This window comes from Cimex lectularius, unplaced genomic scaffold (genome assembly GCF_000648675.2).
Source record: "Cimex lectularius strain Harlan isolate CLEC.00 unplaced genomic scaffold, Clec_2.1 scaffold79, whole genome shotgun sequence".
In the NCBI taxonomy this organism is placed as follows: Eukaryota; Metazoa; Arthropoda; class Insecta; order Hemiptera; family Cimicidae; genus Cimex; species Cimex lectularius.
Genome location: NW_019392727.1, coordinates 1,400,864 through 1,421,034, shown reverse-complemented (window position 1 = coordinate 1,421,034; position 20,171 = coordinate 1,400,864). Strand labels below are relative to the sequence as shown.

At 37.1% G+C, this 20,171-nt stretch overlaps 1 protein-coding gene across 1 annotated transcript in view; it reads right to left on the bottom strand.

The window, feature by feature from the left end:
* LOC106663329 (protein kibra) overlaps positions 1-20,171 on the bottom strand; it is a 60,078-nt gene that overhangs the window by 32,182 nt on the left and 7,725 nt on the right. The window contains exon 2 of the mRNA XM_014388088.2: positions 10,266-10,375. Coding sequence (XP_014243574.1) covers positions 10,266-10,375 — 110 coding nt within the window. The remainder of the gene's footprint in view (positions 1-10,265; positions 10,376-20,171) is intronic.

Genomic DNA, 20,171 nt, shown 5'->3' with positions numbered 1-20,171 from the left:
AGTGTGAATTGGGGCGTTATTGTTTGAAAATGTAATTAAGTCATGAAAAACTCATTAACTGGCAAAAGTTGTTTTTGAAGAGACAGATCCTTGAACTAAGCTCACTTATCTGATCTTCAAGATTGAATTTTTTAATTCGATAATGACTGAAACCTACTCGTTGGACCAAAGCGTACTTCGTTTTGCAAAAACCACTTTATTACATTATAAACTGTAGTTAGGTGTTCATGTCTGACAGAACTTACTTTATCGTCAGGACGTAATTCCAATTGTCATGTAGGGGGTTATTTTTATTGTTCTATTTATAAAATTACTATTTGTAAGGTAAGCCATCTTGAATCTCCATTCTTGACGGTGTGGTTTGATTATTCTGATGGTTTAAATTCTTTAAAACAGTCTTAATGCCGAGGACCCGCGGTGGCTGAGTGGTTAGGGCGTGTATTGCCTGGGTTCGAATCCCGGCATAGCCCGAGAATTTTTAATTGCAAATAATATGGAGAAAGCATCGTAAAGTGAAATCACCCCCTCGTCAGCGACGCCCAAGTTCTGGCTTTACTATACATCAATATAATTTAATTGACTGTTAACCTTGCCAAATCTAAGGTGTACAATTTTAAAAAAGGTGGCAAACTTGTCCGCACGACAGTTTTTCTTACAAAGGATTATCTGTAAAAATTGTAAATTGTTACAAATATCTTGGAGTTACTATAAACGTGGGTCCAAATCTATAAAAATTTGCGACACGCAGCGCAATTTTTTGTGGATGTGCGGCAATACCTGACAACGCACGCAAGAACTTATCCCTCGTTCAACGCACACGCTCCGGGACCTAGTCAGTTTTTTGACAAACATCAAAGGATTTGCGCCGCATACATTTTTTTATAGGTATAGTCGCTACCTTCACACCTCGCCTCTCCTTACAATATCAATTGAAGTAGGTGTGTGAACAGAATTGGGCTGGGTTAATGTTAAATTACAACACCCCACTGAAAGCTAAACTCAACATCATTCTGTCTTTAGATCTATGCTGTTCTAAGCATGTCAAGTTTGAGGAATTTTTTCATCCAAAAGCTTTTTGCCCTCCTCTCCTTAACTCCTAGCTATGTGTATTTAGAGATATCCACGGACCTATTGATGGTATCTACACTGAGGCTTCACTGACTCTGGTTCTCCTAGTGGCATACTCTATTCTCTAAATATTCCACCTTACATAACTTAAATGTTAATAATATATGCGAATGGAACCCTAACCTTGGTTCTCTACTTGCAATGACCAGTGTTTCGGGAGAAGTCTGTGAGCCTTGCTCCGACATCAGTTTTTGCTTTATGGGGATCTCGACCATAAAGTTCCCCACTCCATTTATTGTCTGATTCTAATCAGCACCTGAATCTGGGGATTTGCGATGGGTTTTAAAATGAGGTGTGAGCTACTTTGGTTAAATTACACCCCCTGGATGGAGGGGCCTTCTGCCTTGTGCTCTCTATGAAACTCTTCAGATCAGAGAGGACATTTCTTAGCAGAATGCACAATTTTAAAAGAAATTATTATGCCTCGCCTAGGGCGCTTCCTAGGCTTCCCCATCTAGAGATGAACTAATTGCTGGGTTCTGAACCGACCCCTCTTGTAAAATATTGCAGACATACATGTGCATGACAAGATATTTATGTTAAAGAACTAATTTTATTATTTCCTTAATTTATTTTTTGCCTTTACTTTCATGTTCTTTTATTGTTTCTCCTTTTTTCACTTGTTTGTATTGTTCTGTTCTTTTGTTGCTTTATTTATGTTTTCATTCTCCTCCGGCAGACGGAATTTTCCATGCCGTTCTGTGTTTATTGTGTTATTTTATAAAGTACTATAATTATTATTATTTATTATATTATAATTTAATCTGTGGAAGTCATGAGGAGTGGTCAAGAATGAGGTAGGTTGGAAAAACACCTTTTTCATTTTTTTTTTACGGCGTTTCGACCTTTATTCGGGTCATCTTCAGGGCATAAAGTTTTGTGTATGAAACAACAGGTCACTAAGAAACACACATTATAATTTAATTTTGTAGTTTATTAAAATACGTGTATTTGTAGAGAACAAATTCTCTGCTTAACGAAAACAGTGAAATCAATGTATTACAGAGCAGCTTGATTTTCTGCTTTTGCAAAAATTTCGACAGAACTTACTGATATAGAAATGAATTGAGGTGAGGCGAGTATGGCGATTCACTTTTCCAAAAATTTTACTGGCTATTTAATATTCGTTATACTGCTGTTTGGTGAAGTGGTTGATACAATGATTTTGTTAGCAAAGGAAAAAACTTGACCTTGTTTAAGCCCTTCCTAAAGTTATTAATAAATCCCTGGCAAATGGGCTGTTTACTTCTATCCCCACTATCATGTGTTTTTCCTTTTTATTCTCGCAATTGCATTTGGGGTTTTTGTTTGCGGCGAAACCCCTTTTAGATCACGTTATCGCGCGACATTGGAATCACATTCTCAAGAGAAAGAATGTGTTGTTTCTCGGATGTGTTTGGTAAAGGTTTCCAAACAACGAGTTTATTTATCTTTCTAAGTTTAAACTTTAGTTAATATTTCACACACGTTGCAATTTCAAGAGCAGAATTCACACATGTGTCAAAATACCTATTACATTGTTGATGTTTGAGATCATTCGACAAAAAACATAAATAAACAAACTAAAATTCTCACAAATCATCAAAAAATTATCAGTTTGAAAAATGCAACATTTTAGTAAAACTTTCAGAAAAACTTTTCAACGGTAGACTAGAAAAACGGGGAAAGGGCAAATACTGCATAAATCAATTCAATTTGTCTAAATTCAATCTTTAAAAAAATTAAAAAATTATCAAACATTTTAGGAAAATTTTCAGAAAAGTTTTTAACGGTTGATTGCAAACACAGGAAAAGGGCAAATTATGCATAAATCCATTCTATTTGTCTAAATTCAATCATTTTAACTGATGATAAAAAATATCAAAAATGCTCTATCGCACCTGTCAATTATATTTTATACTGACGTTTTTTCAGTCATAACAATCTTTTAATAGCAAAAGTTGGAAAAAAAGTATACTAAATTATCTATTACACCAATGTTTTCTTTTTTTTCAATTTAGTTTTCAAAGGATTGCAATAACAAAGAGAACAAAGGGACCTTAAATTTACAATAATTAAGAAAAAATATTAATTTTTGAAAACTTGAACTCCGAAAGGATCGTTTTTTTCCCTTTGCTTCCTGTCTCAGTGAATATAGTCGTGCAATAAATATAAATAAATAACCACTACCTCCTTAAACCTCAATAAATATAAATATCTATCCGAAGAAAAAAAAAATCTATGGAAAAATAAAATTTCCTACTCGCACAACATTTGGTACCCAACATTAAGGACAGAGCCCAAATTTCATGAAGCGGCCGTCATATGATACACAGATAGATCGAAGATGAAACAGGGAGAAAAGGGAAGAACTATACCCTAGCGAAGCCCCTTGGACAAACACCAACGATTATCCAAGCTGAAATCCCATCAGTACAAGTAGTGCACATGAGTTAATACAGAAAAATATTAAATGTGCAAAGATACACATACCCTCAGACGGCAGCCATAAAGGCATTAAACAGGCATGCGTACGCATCCAACTCCAAACTTGTCTGGGAGGGCATAAAGTGAACAACTTGCTGGGAAAGCAAAACAAGATTACCCTTAAAGTGAGTTCCCTGACATGACACCATAGAAGGAAATGAACTGGCTGACCAACTAGCCAAAAAAGAGGCAACCCTCTTACCCTTGGGACCAGAGCCAAACTAAGTAATCCAGAGAATGTGCTAAGGACAGGGCAATAATCCAACGTGATATATGCCATTATTAGACATGTTGTCTCATAATTGGAACTGGAAAAATAGATTGGGAAAGAAAAACCCTAACACTATACAAATACTCCAGGTATGAAGCAAGCAAAAAGATTTACAAATAACTAAAAACGGAAGGCGAAAGAACTCTCTCTCAGCAGACAGGATTTGAGAAATATTATAGGTCTCTACACCGACCACTGCCTTCTTAACTATCACCTTTTAAGAAGATGGGCAAGACTGAGACGGAAACATACCGGTTCTGCCAGGAGAGACGTCGGCACACATCCTTTGTCAATGTAAAGCGTTAGCCCGTTTACGATGCAGCCACTTCGGTAGGGCATTTCTCATATCCAATGAGATCCACGAAGAGACACCAAGGAAAGTGCTTAGTGTTTTAACGAATAGCACACTGTCCAATGTATGGTTTTAAGCTACAGAGGTTCCACAATAGATCTGTTTAGGTCTCAGTGGAGGAAAGAACTGTATTCTGCATCAACACCCCTCCCCCCATCAAAAAAACCTTCAACCTCTACCCACTTAAACCTAAAGTAATTATAAATATGTCCCCGTTGGTTGAAAAAAAATTAAGGACAAATAAGTTTTCCCACTCAAATACATTTGATTCCCAATAGGAATCATTTAGTCACCTTGAGTAATAACTACTTCAAAAACTTTTGGTGAGGTTGATATCTGAAATTAATTGTCTTGACCGAAAGTATTTTGTAAATGTAAACTCCTCCAACCTTCTTCAGACCACCAGTTTAGCTTCCGCCGTCAACACTCCACTACCAGGCATGTGCTTTGCGTCGTAGACCGCATATCCTCCCTCGAGCGCATAGAATACCGTGTCCTTTCTTGACGTGTCACAAGGATTCGACGTCGTGTGGCGTGAAGGACCCCTGTGCAAACTGAAGTGCATCCTTCCAAACATCTTACGGGGAATTACCCAGCACAGGGCAGCGTACTTTAACCAATCCTTTACCTCCTCAACACCGCAGATATCCCGACTTCACTTTCCACCATCCTTTGCCAGAGGAGAAAGCACATGTACTGCAAAAGCCGAATGGAGCAAAAACACTGGCGAACTTAACGAAAGCAAAGGTAGCCATGTATCATTCACCCTACGAAGCAAAACCTCTCATGCAATATTCCTCAATAATACTCCCATCCCAAAAACAGACTACATCCTCTACCTTGGGTTCTACACCTATAGAAACCTGGAACCAACAAATACTACTCAAACAGCAGGAATTAAACGTTTCGGACTGTTCTACATACTACCAACACGCAAATCTAACGTCAACAAAAAACAAACTGACACTCCACAAGACAATACTCAAAACAATCTGGATACCGACGAGAACTGTGGGTCACAGCTAAACCTTCCAAAACATCCAAATAATACAGTCCTTCCAATCCAAAATTCTTAGAAACATAGTCAATAGAATCCACAATGACAAAATGCAAAAAATAATCCCCAAAACATTTTCCACTTTCCACAATAAACTCTACTCTCACCCCAATTGAGTTGCTTGCACACACGCACACATCAAATTTAATTCTACCAAATGGAAATAAACAAATAAAATAAAAAATTATTTTCAATAGTATCTTTTATTATAAAAATAAAAAATTCATATTCGTTAAGTACTAAATTAAAAAAAAATAAATAAAAACGTAATTGAATCCTTGGCATTCTTGAAGTGTTTCTTTGTTGGAAGGAATAATTTTCTAGTAATAATAAAAAGAAAAGAAGGGGAAGTAGATTAACAAGATAGTGCAATTTGCCAAAGTAATATGCATAGAATATGAGTAACATGAAATGAATTTGTGAGAAAACCTTCAAACTTCAACTGTTATTTTCTCCTCAATCTAACATATTTTAGGATTTTAACATGCGGTTTTCTTCAAATAACTACATCCCGAATTCAACACTAGCATATTTGAACGTTTGTAGAAATATAACCACTTGAACAGTTCAAATTGGGATTACATTAGCGATTGAATCGAATTCAGAAGAAAATGATCAAAACAAGTGTATCTCTGAAAATGTAAATTTTATAGGTTAAAGTCATTTTTGGCCTTGTTATAGATCAATTAATTGTAGCAACACAGATGAGTAAGTACAGAAGAGAACGAGATACCATAAATCCACATTTGGGTTTTTAATAAAACAAAAAAAAATTAAGGAGCTGAATATATTATCACAATTAATTCAGTTCTAAAGCCGTCGACAAAGTCACAAAACAACCGTTCAAGAGGTTTGTATCTTCTGAGTCATACTTCAGGAAGGTCTCCGAGATGCAAGGTCATCACCCGGGCGATGTCCGTTTTTTAGTGCCACTTCGCTTTGGAATTGGCACAGCACATTCTCGATACCTACTCGGAAACGCCGATCACCTCTTTGGAATCCAACAAACTGTTTCCAGCCGATTCGAGATAAAACAGTACATATAAAGTATTTAATAGTAAAGTATTTGAAATGAGAAGCCAAGTAGAAAAGGTCTGATTGGAAAATCAACTTGTTGATATGTTTATTTAATATTCAAATGTAATCGACTCCAGTCGAAAGTTCATCAATGGGTCGCCTGGTCTGTTTGGTCTCGTGTAACAACCGCCAGCCAAAGCATAGAGGTCATTTACCATCGTCAACTATCGGGTTGTCCGGAAAATAATGCAGGATTTTAAGTTTTCATTAAAAAAAATCTATATAAAATATTCTGTTTACGTTTACAGGATTACTCATTTGTATGAATGTCAACACTTATTAATCCTCTTCCAAATGATATTGTTTGTTTACCTCTGTAGCATTCCGCTACTTGGAAATAATTCAGTCATCCTTATAATGTCAAAGCGAGAATTTCGTACGATTTTCTTTTACGAGTTTAAACTCGGCCGAAGCGGAGCCCAAACGGCTAGAAACATTAACCAAGTCTGGGGCGAGGGTTGTGTTAATGAGTGCACTGTGCAAAGGTGGTTTAAAAAATTTCGGGAGGGAGATTTCAGCCTTGAAGATGAAGAAGGTCGTGGAAGGCCTTCCTCTCTTAATGATGATGTTCTGCGATCAGTGGTGGAAGAAAACCCCAAAACAACTGTTCGAGAACTTGCAGAGCAACTCAAAGTCAGTAAAACGACCGTCGCTGACCACCTCAAGGCGATTGGAAAAGTGAAAAAACTCGAAAATTGGGTTCCACACTCATTAAACGATCGCCAAAAAAATCAGCGCTTTGATGTTTGTGCATCACTTCTTTGTCGAAACAAAAATGACCCATTTCTGGCCAGAATTGTTACATGTGACGAAAAGTGGATTCTCTACGATAACACTAGACGTTCTGGACAGTGGCTCGACAAAGGAGAAGCTCCAAAGCCCCCAACTCATCAAAAAAAGGTAATGGTTACGGTATGGTGGGCTTCATTTGGTTTAATACACTACAGCTTCTTAAATCCTGGCGAAACCATCAATGCTGAATCATACTGTAACCAAATTAATACCATGCATCAGAAATTGGCAGTAATGAAGCCCTCTTTGGTCAATCGGAAAGGGCCCATTTTGTTGCATGACAACGCTCGACCACATGTGTCACGTGTAACGTCACAAAAATTATTGGAGCTTGGCTATGAAACTTTGCCTCACCCACCCTACTCTCCGGACCTCTCGCCTACTGACTACCATTTTTTTAGACACCTGGACCACTACTTGCAACACATAATATTCAAAAATCAAACGGAACTGGAAAATGCATTTATTGACTTTATCAATTCTAAAAATTCTGAATTCTACTCAGACGGAATTAATAAGTTACCAACACGTTGGGAGAAATGTATTGAGAGTATGGGAAATTATTTTGATTAAAGAACATTGCTTTAAAGTAACTAGTTTCTTTTTTTTTGTTTAATACCAAAATCCTGCATTATTTTCCGGACAACCCAATACTTTAAACGGAACGTGCCGATAAATATAAAACATGCCGAGCAAGTAATAAATTATAATACATTCCCAATGTTCACACAATAAATATGATCCGTGTTTTTCCGCCCGTTTAAAAAAAAATCCCAATATAAACTTTACAAGTATAATTTTTTAAAGTTAAAACTTGGCGAAATGCTTCCGTCTCAGCAATTTTGATTAAAGAACAAATTGCTCTCGATGCAGACTTTAAAGATGAAGAAAAATAGCCTCGATTGTTCAGCCAGTTAATGGTTGTAATTTGACCGATGGACTCTTGTAAAAAGGAGACTGGTATGATAAATCGATGATTAATCCGGTCATATTTTTTCATGGTTGACGGTTCCTTTTGTAATTAATCCTTTGTTCATTGTACACTCGATCTCCGCAATTTTCAGAAAAAATAAACTATAACAATGCACGTCGTTATTGTTATTAAAAAACCAGATATCTGATTAATAATCGCCCTGAAATTCGAATAGTCTTGATCATAAAGTCAATATAAAATCATTCATTCTTTCGAGGAAGGTAGGCTAGTCAAAACTTCAGCAAAGTCGTCCAGGTGCTAGGTTCTAGTAACAGGTGGTATTCCTCCTATTCAACGTGTTTGACTTGACTTACTTAACTTTACTTAATTCCTGTCGCTTACAGAGCATAGGGCGAGAACGAAGTTCTTCCATCCCTCTCTGTCATCTGAACAGCTCTTGTCCTCCTCTCTCCCCGACTTCCTGACTGTCCTCAGTTCCTTTCCCAATGATCTCCATGTTTGCCTCGGTCGTCCATCTTGCGGGTTCCACTCTATGGCACTTTTCTCGACGGCGCCTCATTTTTTCTCAGCTTACGTACTTCAGCCCGTATGGGAAGCTAGCCGGAAAAACCTGGAGAGCACTCGTCCTAGTTTTGGTGACTTTCCAAGTCTCAGATCTATATAATGGGGCGGACTTGACATTCGAGTTATAGAGGCGAAGTTTGATTCGCCTGGAGATGTTTTTGTTTCTCCATATCGGATATGATTGTATAAATACACAATTAGCATTCCAAATTCTACTCTTCACATGGTTCTCAGTACCTCCGAATTTTGACACCAGGCTTTCTAGGCAGGTAAAAGAATCAACTGCTTCAGCGAGCTACCGTTCTAGGATTTATTCTCATTTCCTTTGATTGTTGGCATTTATTTTTAAGCCTACCCCTGTGGCTGTGATGTTCAAGGCCGTTATTTTGGCTTGTAGATCGCTTATCCTTGGCTCCAAGGGACACGTGTCGACGGCAAAATCAACATCTTCCAATCTTTCCCCTATTGAATGCCTCTTTTCTTTCCAGGAATGCGCGTATGACTGCATCCAGTACCAAGATGAAGAGAGTAGGTGACAGGTTGCATCCTTCCTTAACTCCCGTGTGTTGAACTGTTCTGATAGCTTCCTTTCAAGCAACACTTGAGTTCTATCCATGATACGTACATTTCATCAAGTTAATGATTTTTGGGAATGCCATATCTTTTCAGAATGAGCCGTACTTCACGATCCATCGAGTCATAGGCCTCAGACACACCGGGCTCTGTTTAAAGTGTCCGACACGTTCAATACAGTCAACATTTTGAGATATAATCTCTTCGGTTTGTCAATTTCGAATGCCCTAAATGATAATATCTCTTTCTATAAACTTTGCAAACAAAAACCCTATGTCTCACGACGAATTCCTCAGCTTGTTATTTCAGCCAATAATTCATCTGCCAAACGAGATGAACTCAGTTTTTCTGACTAACAGCCTATTTAAACAATGAGTCACACGTTTTCATAAATTCCTGTCGTTCTTACGTACAAATTATAGCCATACTATTTAGAACATTTAGATAATTTATCATATCTCAACCTAATGTAATTTGTTATTCCTTTTTTCTATAGATATTTTATTTTACCAGTGTTTAATTTATTTTATTATGCTTTTTTTAAGGCAAATGATTTGAATGAACCTTACGTATGAAAAGGTAATGAAATTTAATCAACCAATCTATAGTTTGCTAATAGTGTTGATAGTAATTAGAAACACAAAAACTTTTTTTACTAATTTGAAAGAAAAACACAGAAACACCCCAAGTGATTAGATAAAGGAGCCGATGAGAATTATTAAATCTTAAAATTTATAATAGGCAAGGTCAAAATGACCTGGAAAAGAAACCGTGCCTTGGAGAACGCACGGACAATGAAAGAATTCCTGACGAAAACATTGACCTCGAAACGTTTTGACGCATTCTGATGCTATGGAATTTAACAGAAGGCTCGTAGGAAGGGGTCGCGATTCACATTTGTACAGAACCTAGATTAAATACTAGCACGCTAAAATCGATAATAGGCTGCCAATTGGCATCTGGTTTAAGTGCTGTGGTTGTGGACGCCGGTCGCCACAAGAGGTGTGCTATTTCATTATAAGGCATGTACATTTTTTTTTTGGTTACTTACGGTTCACGTGATCGATGTAATAAACGCCGATATTTGGGTCGTATCCTTCTTCCCAACCCAACGGTAGTTCGGTACCGATGCAATCGGCGAACGTCTGCGGCTTCGTGTACCTAAAAACGGGAGAAAAACAAATTTCATTGAACAATTTGACAAAGACGAAGTCAATATTTAAAAAACATGATTTAAATTCAAACAAATTACATGAATTTGTACATTGGTACACCGAGAAACACTGCGGTTATAAAATTAACATGGAACATATAATTCCATGTGTAGGCATAGCCAAACATATTTTGAGCAGGTTCTCTTTTCGGATTTTCAAAATTTACAATTTTAATATAAATCCCTCGAGCTCAGTAAACTCAAGAAGTTGAAAAAAAAAATATAAATAAGACAACACGGATGGGATATTTCACCGACCTGACACCCAGCCCAAAATTCTTAAAAAGGCAAGCTATCTATTGGGTTGTCCGGAAAATAATGCAGGATTTTGGTATTAAACAAAAAAAAAGAAACTAGTTACTTTAAAGCAATGTTCTTTAATCAAAATAATTTCCCAGACTCTCAATACATTTCTCCCAACGTGTTGGTAACTTATTAATTCCGTCTGAGTAGAATTCAGAATTTTTAGAATTGATAAAGTCAATAAATGCATTTTCCAGTTCCGTTTGATTTTTGAATATTATGTGTTCTAAGTAGTGGTCCAGGTGTCTAAAAAAATGGTAGTCAGTAGGCGAGAGGTCCGGAGAGTAGGGTGGGTGAGGCAAAGTTTCATAGCCAAGCTCCAATAATTTTTGTGACGTTACACGTGACACATGTGGTCGAGCGTTGTCATGCAACAAAATGGGCCCTTTCCCATTGACCAAAGAGGGCTTCATTACTGCCAATTTCTGATGCATGGTATTAATTTGGTTACAGTATGATTCAGCATTGATGGTTTCGCCAGGATTTAAGAAGCTGTAGTGTATTAAACCAAATGAAGCCCACCATACCGTAACCATTACCTTTTTTTGATGAGTTGGGGGCTTTGGAAAATGTATTGGAGCTTCTCCTTTGTCGAGCCACTGTCCAGAACGTCTAGTGTTATCGTAGAGAATCCACTTTTCGTCACATGTAACAATTCTGGCCAGAAATGGGTCATTTTTGTTTCGACAAAGAAGTGATGCACAAACATCAAAGCGCTGATTTTTTTGGCGATCGTTTAATGAGTGTGGAACCCAATTTTCGAGTTTTTTCACTTTTCCAATCGCCTTGAGGTGGTCAGCGACGGTCGTTTTACTGACTTTGAGTTGCTCTGCACCCACCACTGATCGCAGAACATCATCATTAAGAGAGGAAGGCCTTCCACGACCTTCTTCATCTTCAAGGCTGAAATCTCCCTCCCGAAATTTTTTAAACCACCTTTGCACAGTGCACTCATTAACACAACCCTCGCCCCAGACTTGGTTAATGTTTCTAGCCGTTTGGGCTCCGCTTCGGCCGAGTTTAAACTCGTAAAAGAAAATCGTACGAAATTCTCGCTTTGACATTATAAGGATGACTGAATTATTTCCAAGTAGCGGAATGCTACAGAGGTAAACAAACAATATCATTTGGAAGAGGATTAATAAGTGTTGACATTCATACAAATGAGTAATCCTGTAAACGTAAACAGAATATTTTATATAGATTTTTTTTAATGAAAACTTAAAATCCTGCATTATTTTCCGGACAACCCAATAATTGAAAATTGGGCCACTCATTGTATAATTATATCGATATTCTTAGATTGGTTTTTGTTTTTTCGGCACGAGATAATCGTTGTGTTTTTAAAACTTAACAAATTAAGATTTTAATCGAAGGAGCCGATTCGAGGAAAAGGCGAACGTCGCCGGTCCGTAGTGTCACGCCTAGTTCTAAGATGCAGTCAAAATTACTCGAATAACAGCATCCGGTACTGGCCGAGATCACTGGAGCCTATCGCGTCGTAATTCCCCGAATTCCTAAATTAGGAAAGTTTCATTCCGTATCACGTTTCCATGCATCAAGGGTTAAGGGTAATTTTCAAATAGATTGTCATTAATTTGTAACAGGAGGCTGTTTTCTAAGAAGAGCACTTTTTAATCACGAAAAGACCTTGGCTGGTACAACCCTAGTAAGCAGAAATAGTTGCAGTAGGCGTTAATGATAAATTGGAAAATCTATGGGGAATGGTGTGTTGCAGCATTTAGCAACCTGATACCTGATTTAATTTCTTTTTTTTTACCGAGGGTTTGGAACAGCAGAGATTGTATCCAACCCTCGAGGTCCCGGTGTTTTTGAAAAAAGCCCATTTGTAAGTATGTCGGGTCCGAATGCAGGGCCGCTGGATTCGAACCCGGGACTTGTACCTTACAATGATGAGCGCCGTGTCAACGCCTAAACCGTTGCGCCACCGACGCCCCCCTGACTTAGCTATTAGCGTGCCAGTTGAGGTACTGGAATGTCAGCACTAGACAGACAAGCGACTCAAAAATCAATCCGTTTCGCTTCTTTACTCGTATGTGAAGGTCTTTTACAACTTCGTTTGTCATTTTCACGATTTTCTTCACCCATTTTAAAAAAAATCACAGAATAAAAATTACAGACGAACAGAAAAAAAATGATTTTGTTACTTCACAGAGCGAAAAACAGACGATTTGTTGATCAATGAGGCAATCGACAAACTTCAACAAGACTGGATCTGGACCTCAGCGTTTACACAGTGCAAGCAGGGAGAAGGAGTTGCCAGTAAATCAAACATTTTTGTTTCACTGGCATTGCCAGTCACTGGCAACAAGGTGTTTATGTGACTGGCAAGATTAACTGGCAACGTGTAAATCAGGCTTAACTTTGCCACACGTCTGACAGGCCGAAACAGCGACGATACACTGATCAGGATGATCGGAAACACCAACAGGTCTGACAACCTGCAGACAACATGACGAAATCTCTCCATTTTGGAAAGAAAGCGGCATGTTTTTATCCACAAAGGTGGATCGGGAGGAACGAGACTTCGCGACAAGATCCATGGAAGTCCCCCCCCCCCCTAAAACGACGAGGCAAAGAGGTCAAAAATATAAAATAAAGGAACATAGTCTCATAACCGTGAACCTTTCGTACAAGCAATATTTAACATTTTTAAGATAACGTTTTGTCATATCCTCGTCCGTCGCTAAAAAAAATCTCACGCTTCACAGGCGATTCGAGTGGGCCGACACTTAAAATCTCACGGCGAATATATTCGCAGGTGGAAATAATAAACTCTGTATATAAATGTTGACAATGGTCTGATCAAATTTGGATATCTCTGGTATGGCCTATTCTCGCGTCTGTAGACGGCGGGCCTATCGTCCTGAAATCCACCGAAGAAGGCGTTGAGCCGAAACCCGTCCGACTACATCAACAGAGATCGAGAATAGAGGCGCGCACCAGAGAAGATCAATTTCGACAATTCGTTGACCTCGCAGGGCATCCATTATGTCACAACAATGCATTCAAAAAGCGAAAAAACTGTGTGGATTTTTTAATATATTATATTATTTCCTCATTATTTCTTGATAATTACATTAGCCAGAAGCCAAACAGTAGTTTTAGCTTGACGGTTAATGCAAAAAAGATTTTTCTTCAAAAGGTTAGATACAATTCGCGTTCGTAACCTACGAATCAACATTGAAATACATTGTACTCTTCTTTAATTTTTTATAATATACTTAATGAATTGTATTATCCTTTTATTTTATTGACAAATTTATTTCGAGAGCTCTTACCTCCCCTCTTCAGTTCCTTTTTTCAGGATGCAATCAATTGTATTTTGAATATTTCAACATTTTGGAATGTTACCAAAAATCGTTTTGGATCGCCAGTTTAATTTTTTTTAGATATATCATAACCTAGATGTAGAAAGCTTCCGTATTCGTTATAATGGAGTGGATCGAAGTCATGATAGCTCAAGTGGTTAGAGCAGCGGCGTATTGAGCCGAATGTCGTGGGTTCGAATCCCGCTCGTGACACTCACTAACTTTTTCATTGCAACCAATGCCTTACATAAAGATTAATTAATTGGAAGAAGTATTTGGTCAAACGGACCACGAAATATAATGGATTTAACAAGTAAAACGAAGTGTATCTTCACTGAGAGCTCTCCGTGGCCATTTCATTTGTCGACGAGAATCGAACATGAACATGAGATGGGGGGTCGGTGTCTGAGTGGATCGAAGTCACGATAGTTCAAGTGGTTACAGCAGCGGCGTATTGAGCCGAAGGTCGCGGGTTCGAATCCCGCTCGTGACACTAACTTTTTCATTGCAACCAATGCCTTACGTAAAGATTAATTAATTGAAAGAAGTTGTTTAGTCAATAGGACCACGAAATATAATGGATTCGTTATAATTATATGCTGAACCAAACCAAGATCACGATGAGCATATTCAACGATCGATGATCGACGCAGTAATTTTTTATTTTATCATCAACCTTTTTCTAATTATAAAACTTTCACTGATTGAAAAAATATCGATGTAGGGTTACTTTTCCCTACTTTATCCCAATTGGATACAAGAGTGGTTAAAACTGTGTAGCGTAATGAGGAACCTCTAAAACCACTCGAAATAAGAAAAAACTATTAGAAAAAAAGCCAGTTAAAAAAAATGGAACGTTAAAGTAAAATTTAATCGTTACTGTTCATCGTTCAGGGACATTAAAATGTATTAGAGGTCAATAAGACGAGGAGAAGTCTTTCAATGTATAACAGTTCGTTCATACAACCCAATTAATCCCAGACGCATTACAATATCAATTAATCAATAAGCTTTGGTTTTCACTGAACGAAGACTACACAAGTACTTGCCCTACACTGTACATCAATAACAAAGAGACAGACTTAAGGTAAATACTTAAGACTATGCCTAGGCAGCAGACTGACGTGGAATACCCACACAAGACTTGGGCAACTACGATTTGTTAATCCATCTTGACCGTCAATTCTAAACTACCTTATAGACCAATTTGGACATACGGAGTGGAACTGCGGGGTTCTGCCAAGCCATTTACCATCCAGCGTATCCAATCCTCCCATTCAAAAGTCCTTAGACAAATCGTCAAAGCTCTTTACTACGTCATTAACCTCACTATCCACAACGACCTCAACACTTCTTTTGTCAACGAATTGATCCGTCCCCGATTCCAACAGTTTCACACCAACCTCTCGATCCATCCTCACCCTACTGCTCGAGCCATCTTTCACATCCCGAATGTCTTAATCAACGATGACCTCGAGACCCCCCCTTAATCCCACACTGAGTGCCAGCATTGGTTGGTTTCTCATGGCATGCGTTTTGCGACCACATTTTTAATATGTACTAATATTTATAGTGTACAAATAAAGTAATAAAGAAAAATCTTTTCAAATGTTTTATTGGTGGCCGTCTTTGATAAGTAAGTTGTTCTTAGTCCAAACGACGTGAAGAACAGGAAAACCTTTTTTTTCAGATTTTGATTTGACTGTAGAAACATAAGGAACCTTGAATTGTAAAAATCAAGTTTAATCCACAGAATGTCAGTCACAGGGATTTTACATGTACTACTCTTCTTTTTCGTTCTTCAGCTCGGGCCTTTTCGAAAACAGACTTATGCTATTGCGCAATTTTCTTTCGTCGACCTTTTCAGACGGTTGTCAACTTGAAATATTATAAAAATCGAATTTAGAATAGAAAGTACGAAACGAATAAATGTAATTGTAAATAGGATTTTCAAACCTTTTTACACGTACGAGCTGGAAGGCACATCCTCCCGACATATTGTACAATATGTATAGGCTACAAATACTATCTCTTTTTCCAAAGGATACAAATTCAAAAGAAATACCCATCGAGATTTGTATCTAAAACAATTGAATGATCCACTAAAAGTCATACAACATCCAGAATTACAATTTTGACACTGCTACTGTTTGAACTAGAAAACTGGTAAATTTTTATATTCCATTCAATTATTTTACAACAAGCCTAGATGAAATTCTCGAGAATGCGTTTTGTATTTTAGGTGAACAAATTATTGGATAATTATGCAAAATCCTGTGCTCTCTGCTGGTAAATAATTCCCTTGAAAATGTAATATGTAAAATAGCTGGTCAAGGTTTCCAATCATGCTTTGACGAGCTATATACTATGTATAATGAATATGAAAAAGTAAGAATACAATATGGATACGATTAGAGGAAAATTAGGTGTTTTTGTTTTGCTTTTCTTGTTTGATAATTTTCTCGTCAAGCCCACTCTCTTCAGTCTCGTTTTCTTTTTGAATGCATACGTATTTTTTAAAATAAAAATGCGCATATAATATGTAGGTGACCCGAAATCGATTTTTCAATAAAATAGACGGCTGTAACAATTGTAAACAGCCGACATTACCGTTAACAATTTATTAAGAATTTGTCTTCCCTTACGAACAATGCACAAAACAATTCAGCTTACTATTTTGGAAAAATTAAAAAAAAAAAAAAAAAGCATTAATTCTTAATAATACAATGACGCAGTTACTGACAGACGAAGTATTGATGATCATTATTATGTGCAATGCCTCCGAAATAATAGACACCAGCCAACCAACCGTACAACCAACCAAAAACACACACACACTCAAACCAGAATCATTTCTTGGTAATACGTTGAGCGTACTGAAAAATTGTTTGATGTAGAAACGCAACAGACAACAAAAGACCCAATAATCAACGCATAAATAAATTATAAATCAATTGTTAAATTAAAAGCCAGACAATTACTTTTGGACCAGAGCCAGCGTAGATGTCTGGCATGTAGAGAAAGGTTGTTCGACGTGTCCCAATTGAAGGGTGCCACTCTTTGGCTCCGTAAAGAGAGCGTGTAAGAATGCCACCCAGTGCTTTATAGATATCTCGTCTTGTGTTTCTTTGTATTTATACTGAGAATGTATGTATGTATTTATTAGCATGTATGTATGTACTTATATAGGAATGTATTTATTAGCGTGAATGGAGCAGGGCGAGAATGTGTACGAAACAATTCAATTATGAAGCTATTCAGCAATGGAATGAAACGACTAATAGTTAATACTGCCGTTTCATTTCACCGAACCCATCATAAATTGAATTGACTTTGAAAAAAAAAGTAAATACAACCAGCGGTTCGATAAATTTCAGTTTCTAGTCCGATGTGCAGATAAATCAAACGTGTCTAAATTTGTGATGGAATTGAGACGATTCACCAAATCTGCCTTACAAATTTATTAATAAGTCTATTTAGCTAAACAACGACTTTCAGTTGATCCTGAGCCTGTCAAGTCTATTCCTGGGCGTACGTCATTTTTCAACGGCACGGCTGTCATTGCAGTTGAATTATTTATAACCTTTCAATACTGATGTTTGTCACCTCGAGATGCCCGTAACAAATATTCTTGTTTTTTCGATTAATTTTATGCATTTCGATAAAACATAGTACTTTGCAACTATAATTTGGTCTGGTTTGAGTGTCAGTGTTGGGGGTTGATAAAACGACCTCTCCTGTGATCCTCCAGTAACACTGGTTTAATGCCATTACCCCTGAGAGAAGTGTTTTCTTAAATTCCACACGTTTTTAAAATAAATAATGGCAGAGAACCTCTCACGTATCAACAGCACAGTAGATAGATGAACCTCGGAGGATCTGATCCGTCAGGACTGTTTTACTGTATATAGCATGTATTTATTAGCGTGAATGTGCAGTGTGAAAGGGCCAATGGCGGAATATTACCCCATCGACCTTAAATCAAATTATTTATATAATGTGTGTAAAGAGTGATGGAGGAGTATCAAGTACTCGACAACCCTGAATTGGTAAATAGGAAAGAATGTAAGAATGAGCGAGAGTGTGATTGGTTTTATGAACTGATTGCATTGGGGAATGAAATGACCTAGCTCCGATACCCCTGAGGTCCAACCTCGGCCTTTAACAAAAACTCTAATGTACACAGCACGATTGAATTCATCGACAATGTTTTTAAGAATTGACTATCTGTGGAATTTCAAGATTAAATATTTAATTTAGATTCTTTAAATTTTCTCTTGAAAACGTTTTATCTTATCAACATCGCAGCCACACGATATTCTCCATCTTGTTCATCATTTTATGTAAGTTTTAACTTCTAATTGGGATTTGTTCAATAAAAAAAGTCGTTTTATTACAAGCCAAATTGGCAGAGTCAACTAAGACAATTCACTTCTTTTTAATTTTCACTGATGGATTTTTTTTACGATCGATTACTTTATTTTTTCTAAATGGATTCTTTTTCCATTTCAAATTAATCTCCTATCACTTCTGGCAATTTACCTTTCCCCGATATGGCAAATTATCAAATTCACAAATAAATGCTAGATATCAGGGATTCTAAGTCATTATCGAGATCAACACAATCAACAAACGTCGTCACCTTATTGTTTATGACTACAACAAACAATATATCACAATTGAGCCGTGGCGAATTAAATTTATCTTGAAAAGTAAAAACAGCTTCTATTATGAGGCATAGTTTCATTATCTTAAAAACACAAAAAAAGAAACGATAACACGGCATTTGATTCGACATCAAAATAAACGTCCTTGAATGCAGTGGCAGACCGCGTTACAAGTTCTTAATTTTAACCAAAGACCGAAAAATTTGAATGTTAGACATAATACGAACGTCGTGAACATGCAGCAAGGGTTATCCCGATCGGAGGGTCGATCCAGCAAGTTTAGATAGCACAGCGGCCTGGAGAAAAGGCCGAAATGACAGAAAATCACGATTTAAAGATAATCTGTCTCTTTTTTTCGCTCTATTTTTCTTCGCTGGACAGTTTCTCCCAAATAGACGCCAATAAACTTTCAACCGCCTCTCGACCTATCATTCCTTTCTGTGAAAATGGAAGTACGAACCCCCCCCCCCTCGAAAATCAGTTCGCCATGACCGCTAAGATTGCAGAAAACGAGAAGATTGTTTGGCTCGACCTCTTTTATTAATTGAACAACCGTTTGATTGTTATGGCATCGTAAATGAGCAAGGACGATTTTTATACGTTTAATAATCTCGTCATATTAATTCCACCGGCCCCTCTTAAGTCGGAATGAGGAGAAATCGATCGAACGTGTCCAAAAGACGTCAACAGGAGACAAACTATTCGATAAAGCGAATTCTAAATTTGCGCTAATAGCAATTAATTCCTAAACACGCCTTCAAAGTTTTCAAGTAGTTGGAAACCAGATATTCCAGTTTCGCCAAGAATATACACCAGGAGAAATAAGGAAAAATATCCTCCTCGTATAATAGTTATTACTTGAAGAAAGGTTGAAATAAAACATAAATCGTAAAACTTTAAAATATGAACCTGGTCAATCGAGTTGTTCGAACGAACCTGGCAAAGAACAGGTACTAATAACTATTCTTTTGCCCTTTTGTACGGTTTTGTTTGTATAAATATACAATTTTAATGTGAAATAGAGAGTAAAAAAAGTGCTGAAAGTAGGTGTTCATTTTAATTTTCCCAGGGTGAGAACTGTGTAAAACTTTCTGTTCGATGTAAATTATATTTCCATGAAATTATATCCAGCTTTTATTATTGGGTTGTCCGGAAAATAATGCAGGATTTTAAGTTTTCATTAAAAAAAATCTATATAAAATATTCTGTTTACGTTTACAGGATTACTCANTGGGAAATTATTTTGATTAAAGAACATTGCTTTAAAGTAACTAGTTTCTTTTTTTTTGTTTAATACCAAAATCCTGCATTATTTTCCGGACAACCCAATAATTCGTAAATGGAGGAAAAAGAACAAAAACGAAACGAGAAGAAAACGCAGTTATTTCACATGATAGGCAGACTGAGAGGAAAGGTAACTATCAAACTACAGGTTCACCAAC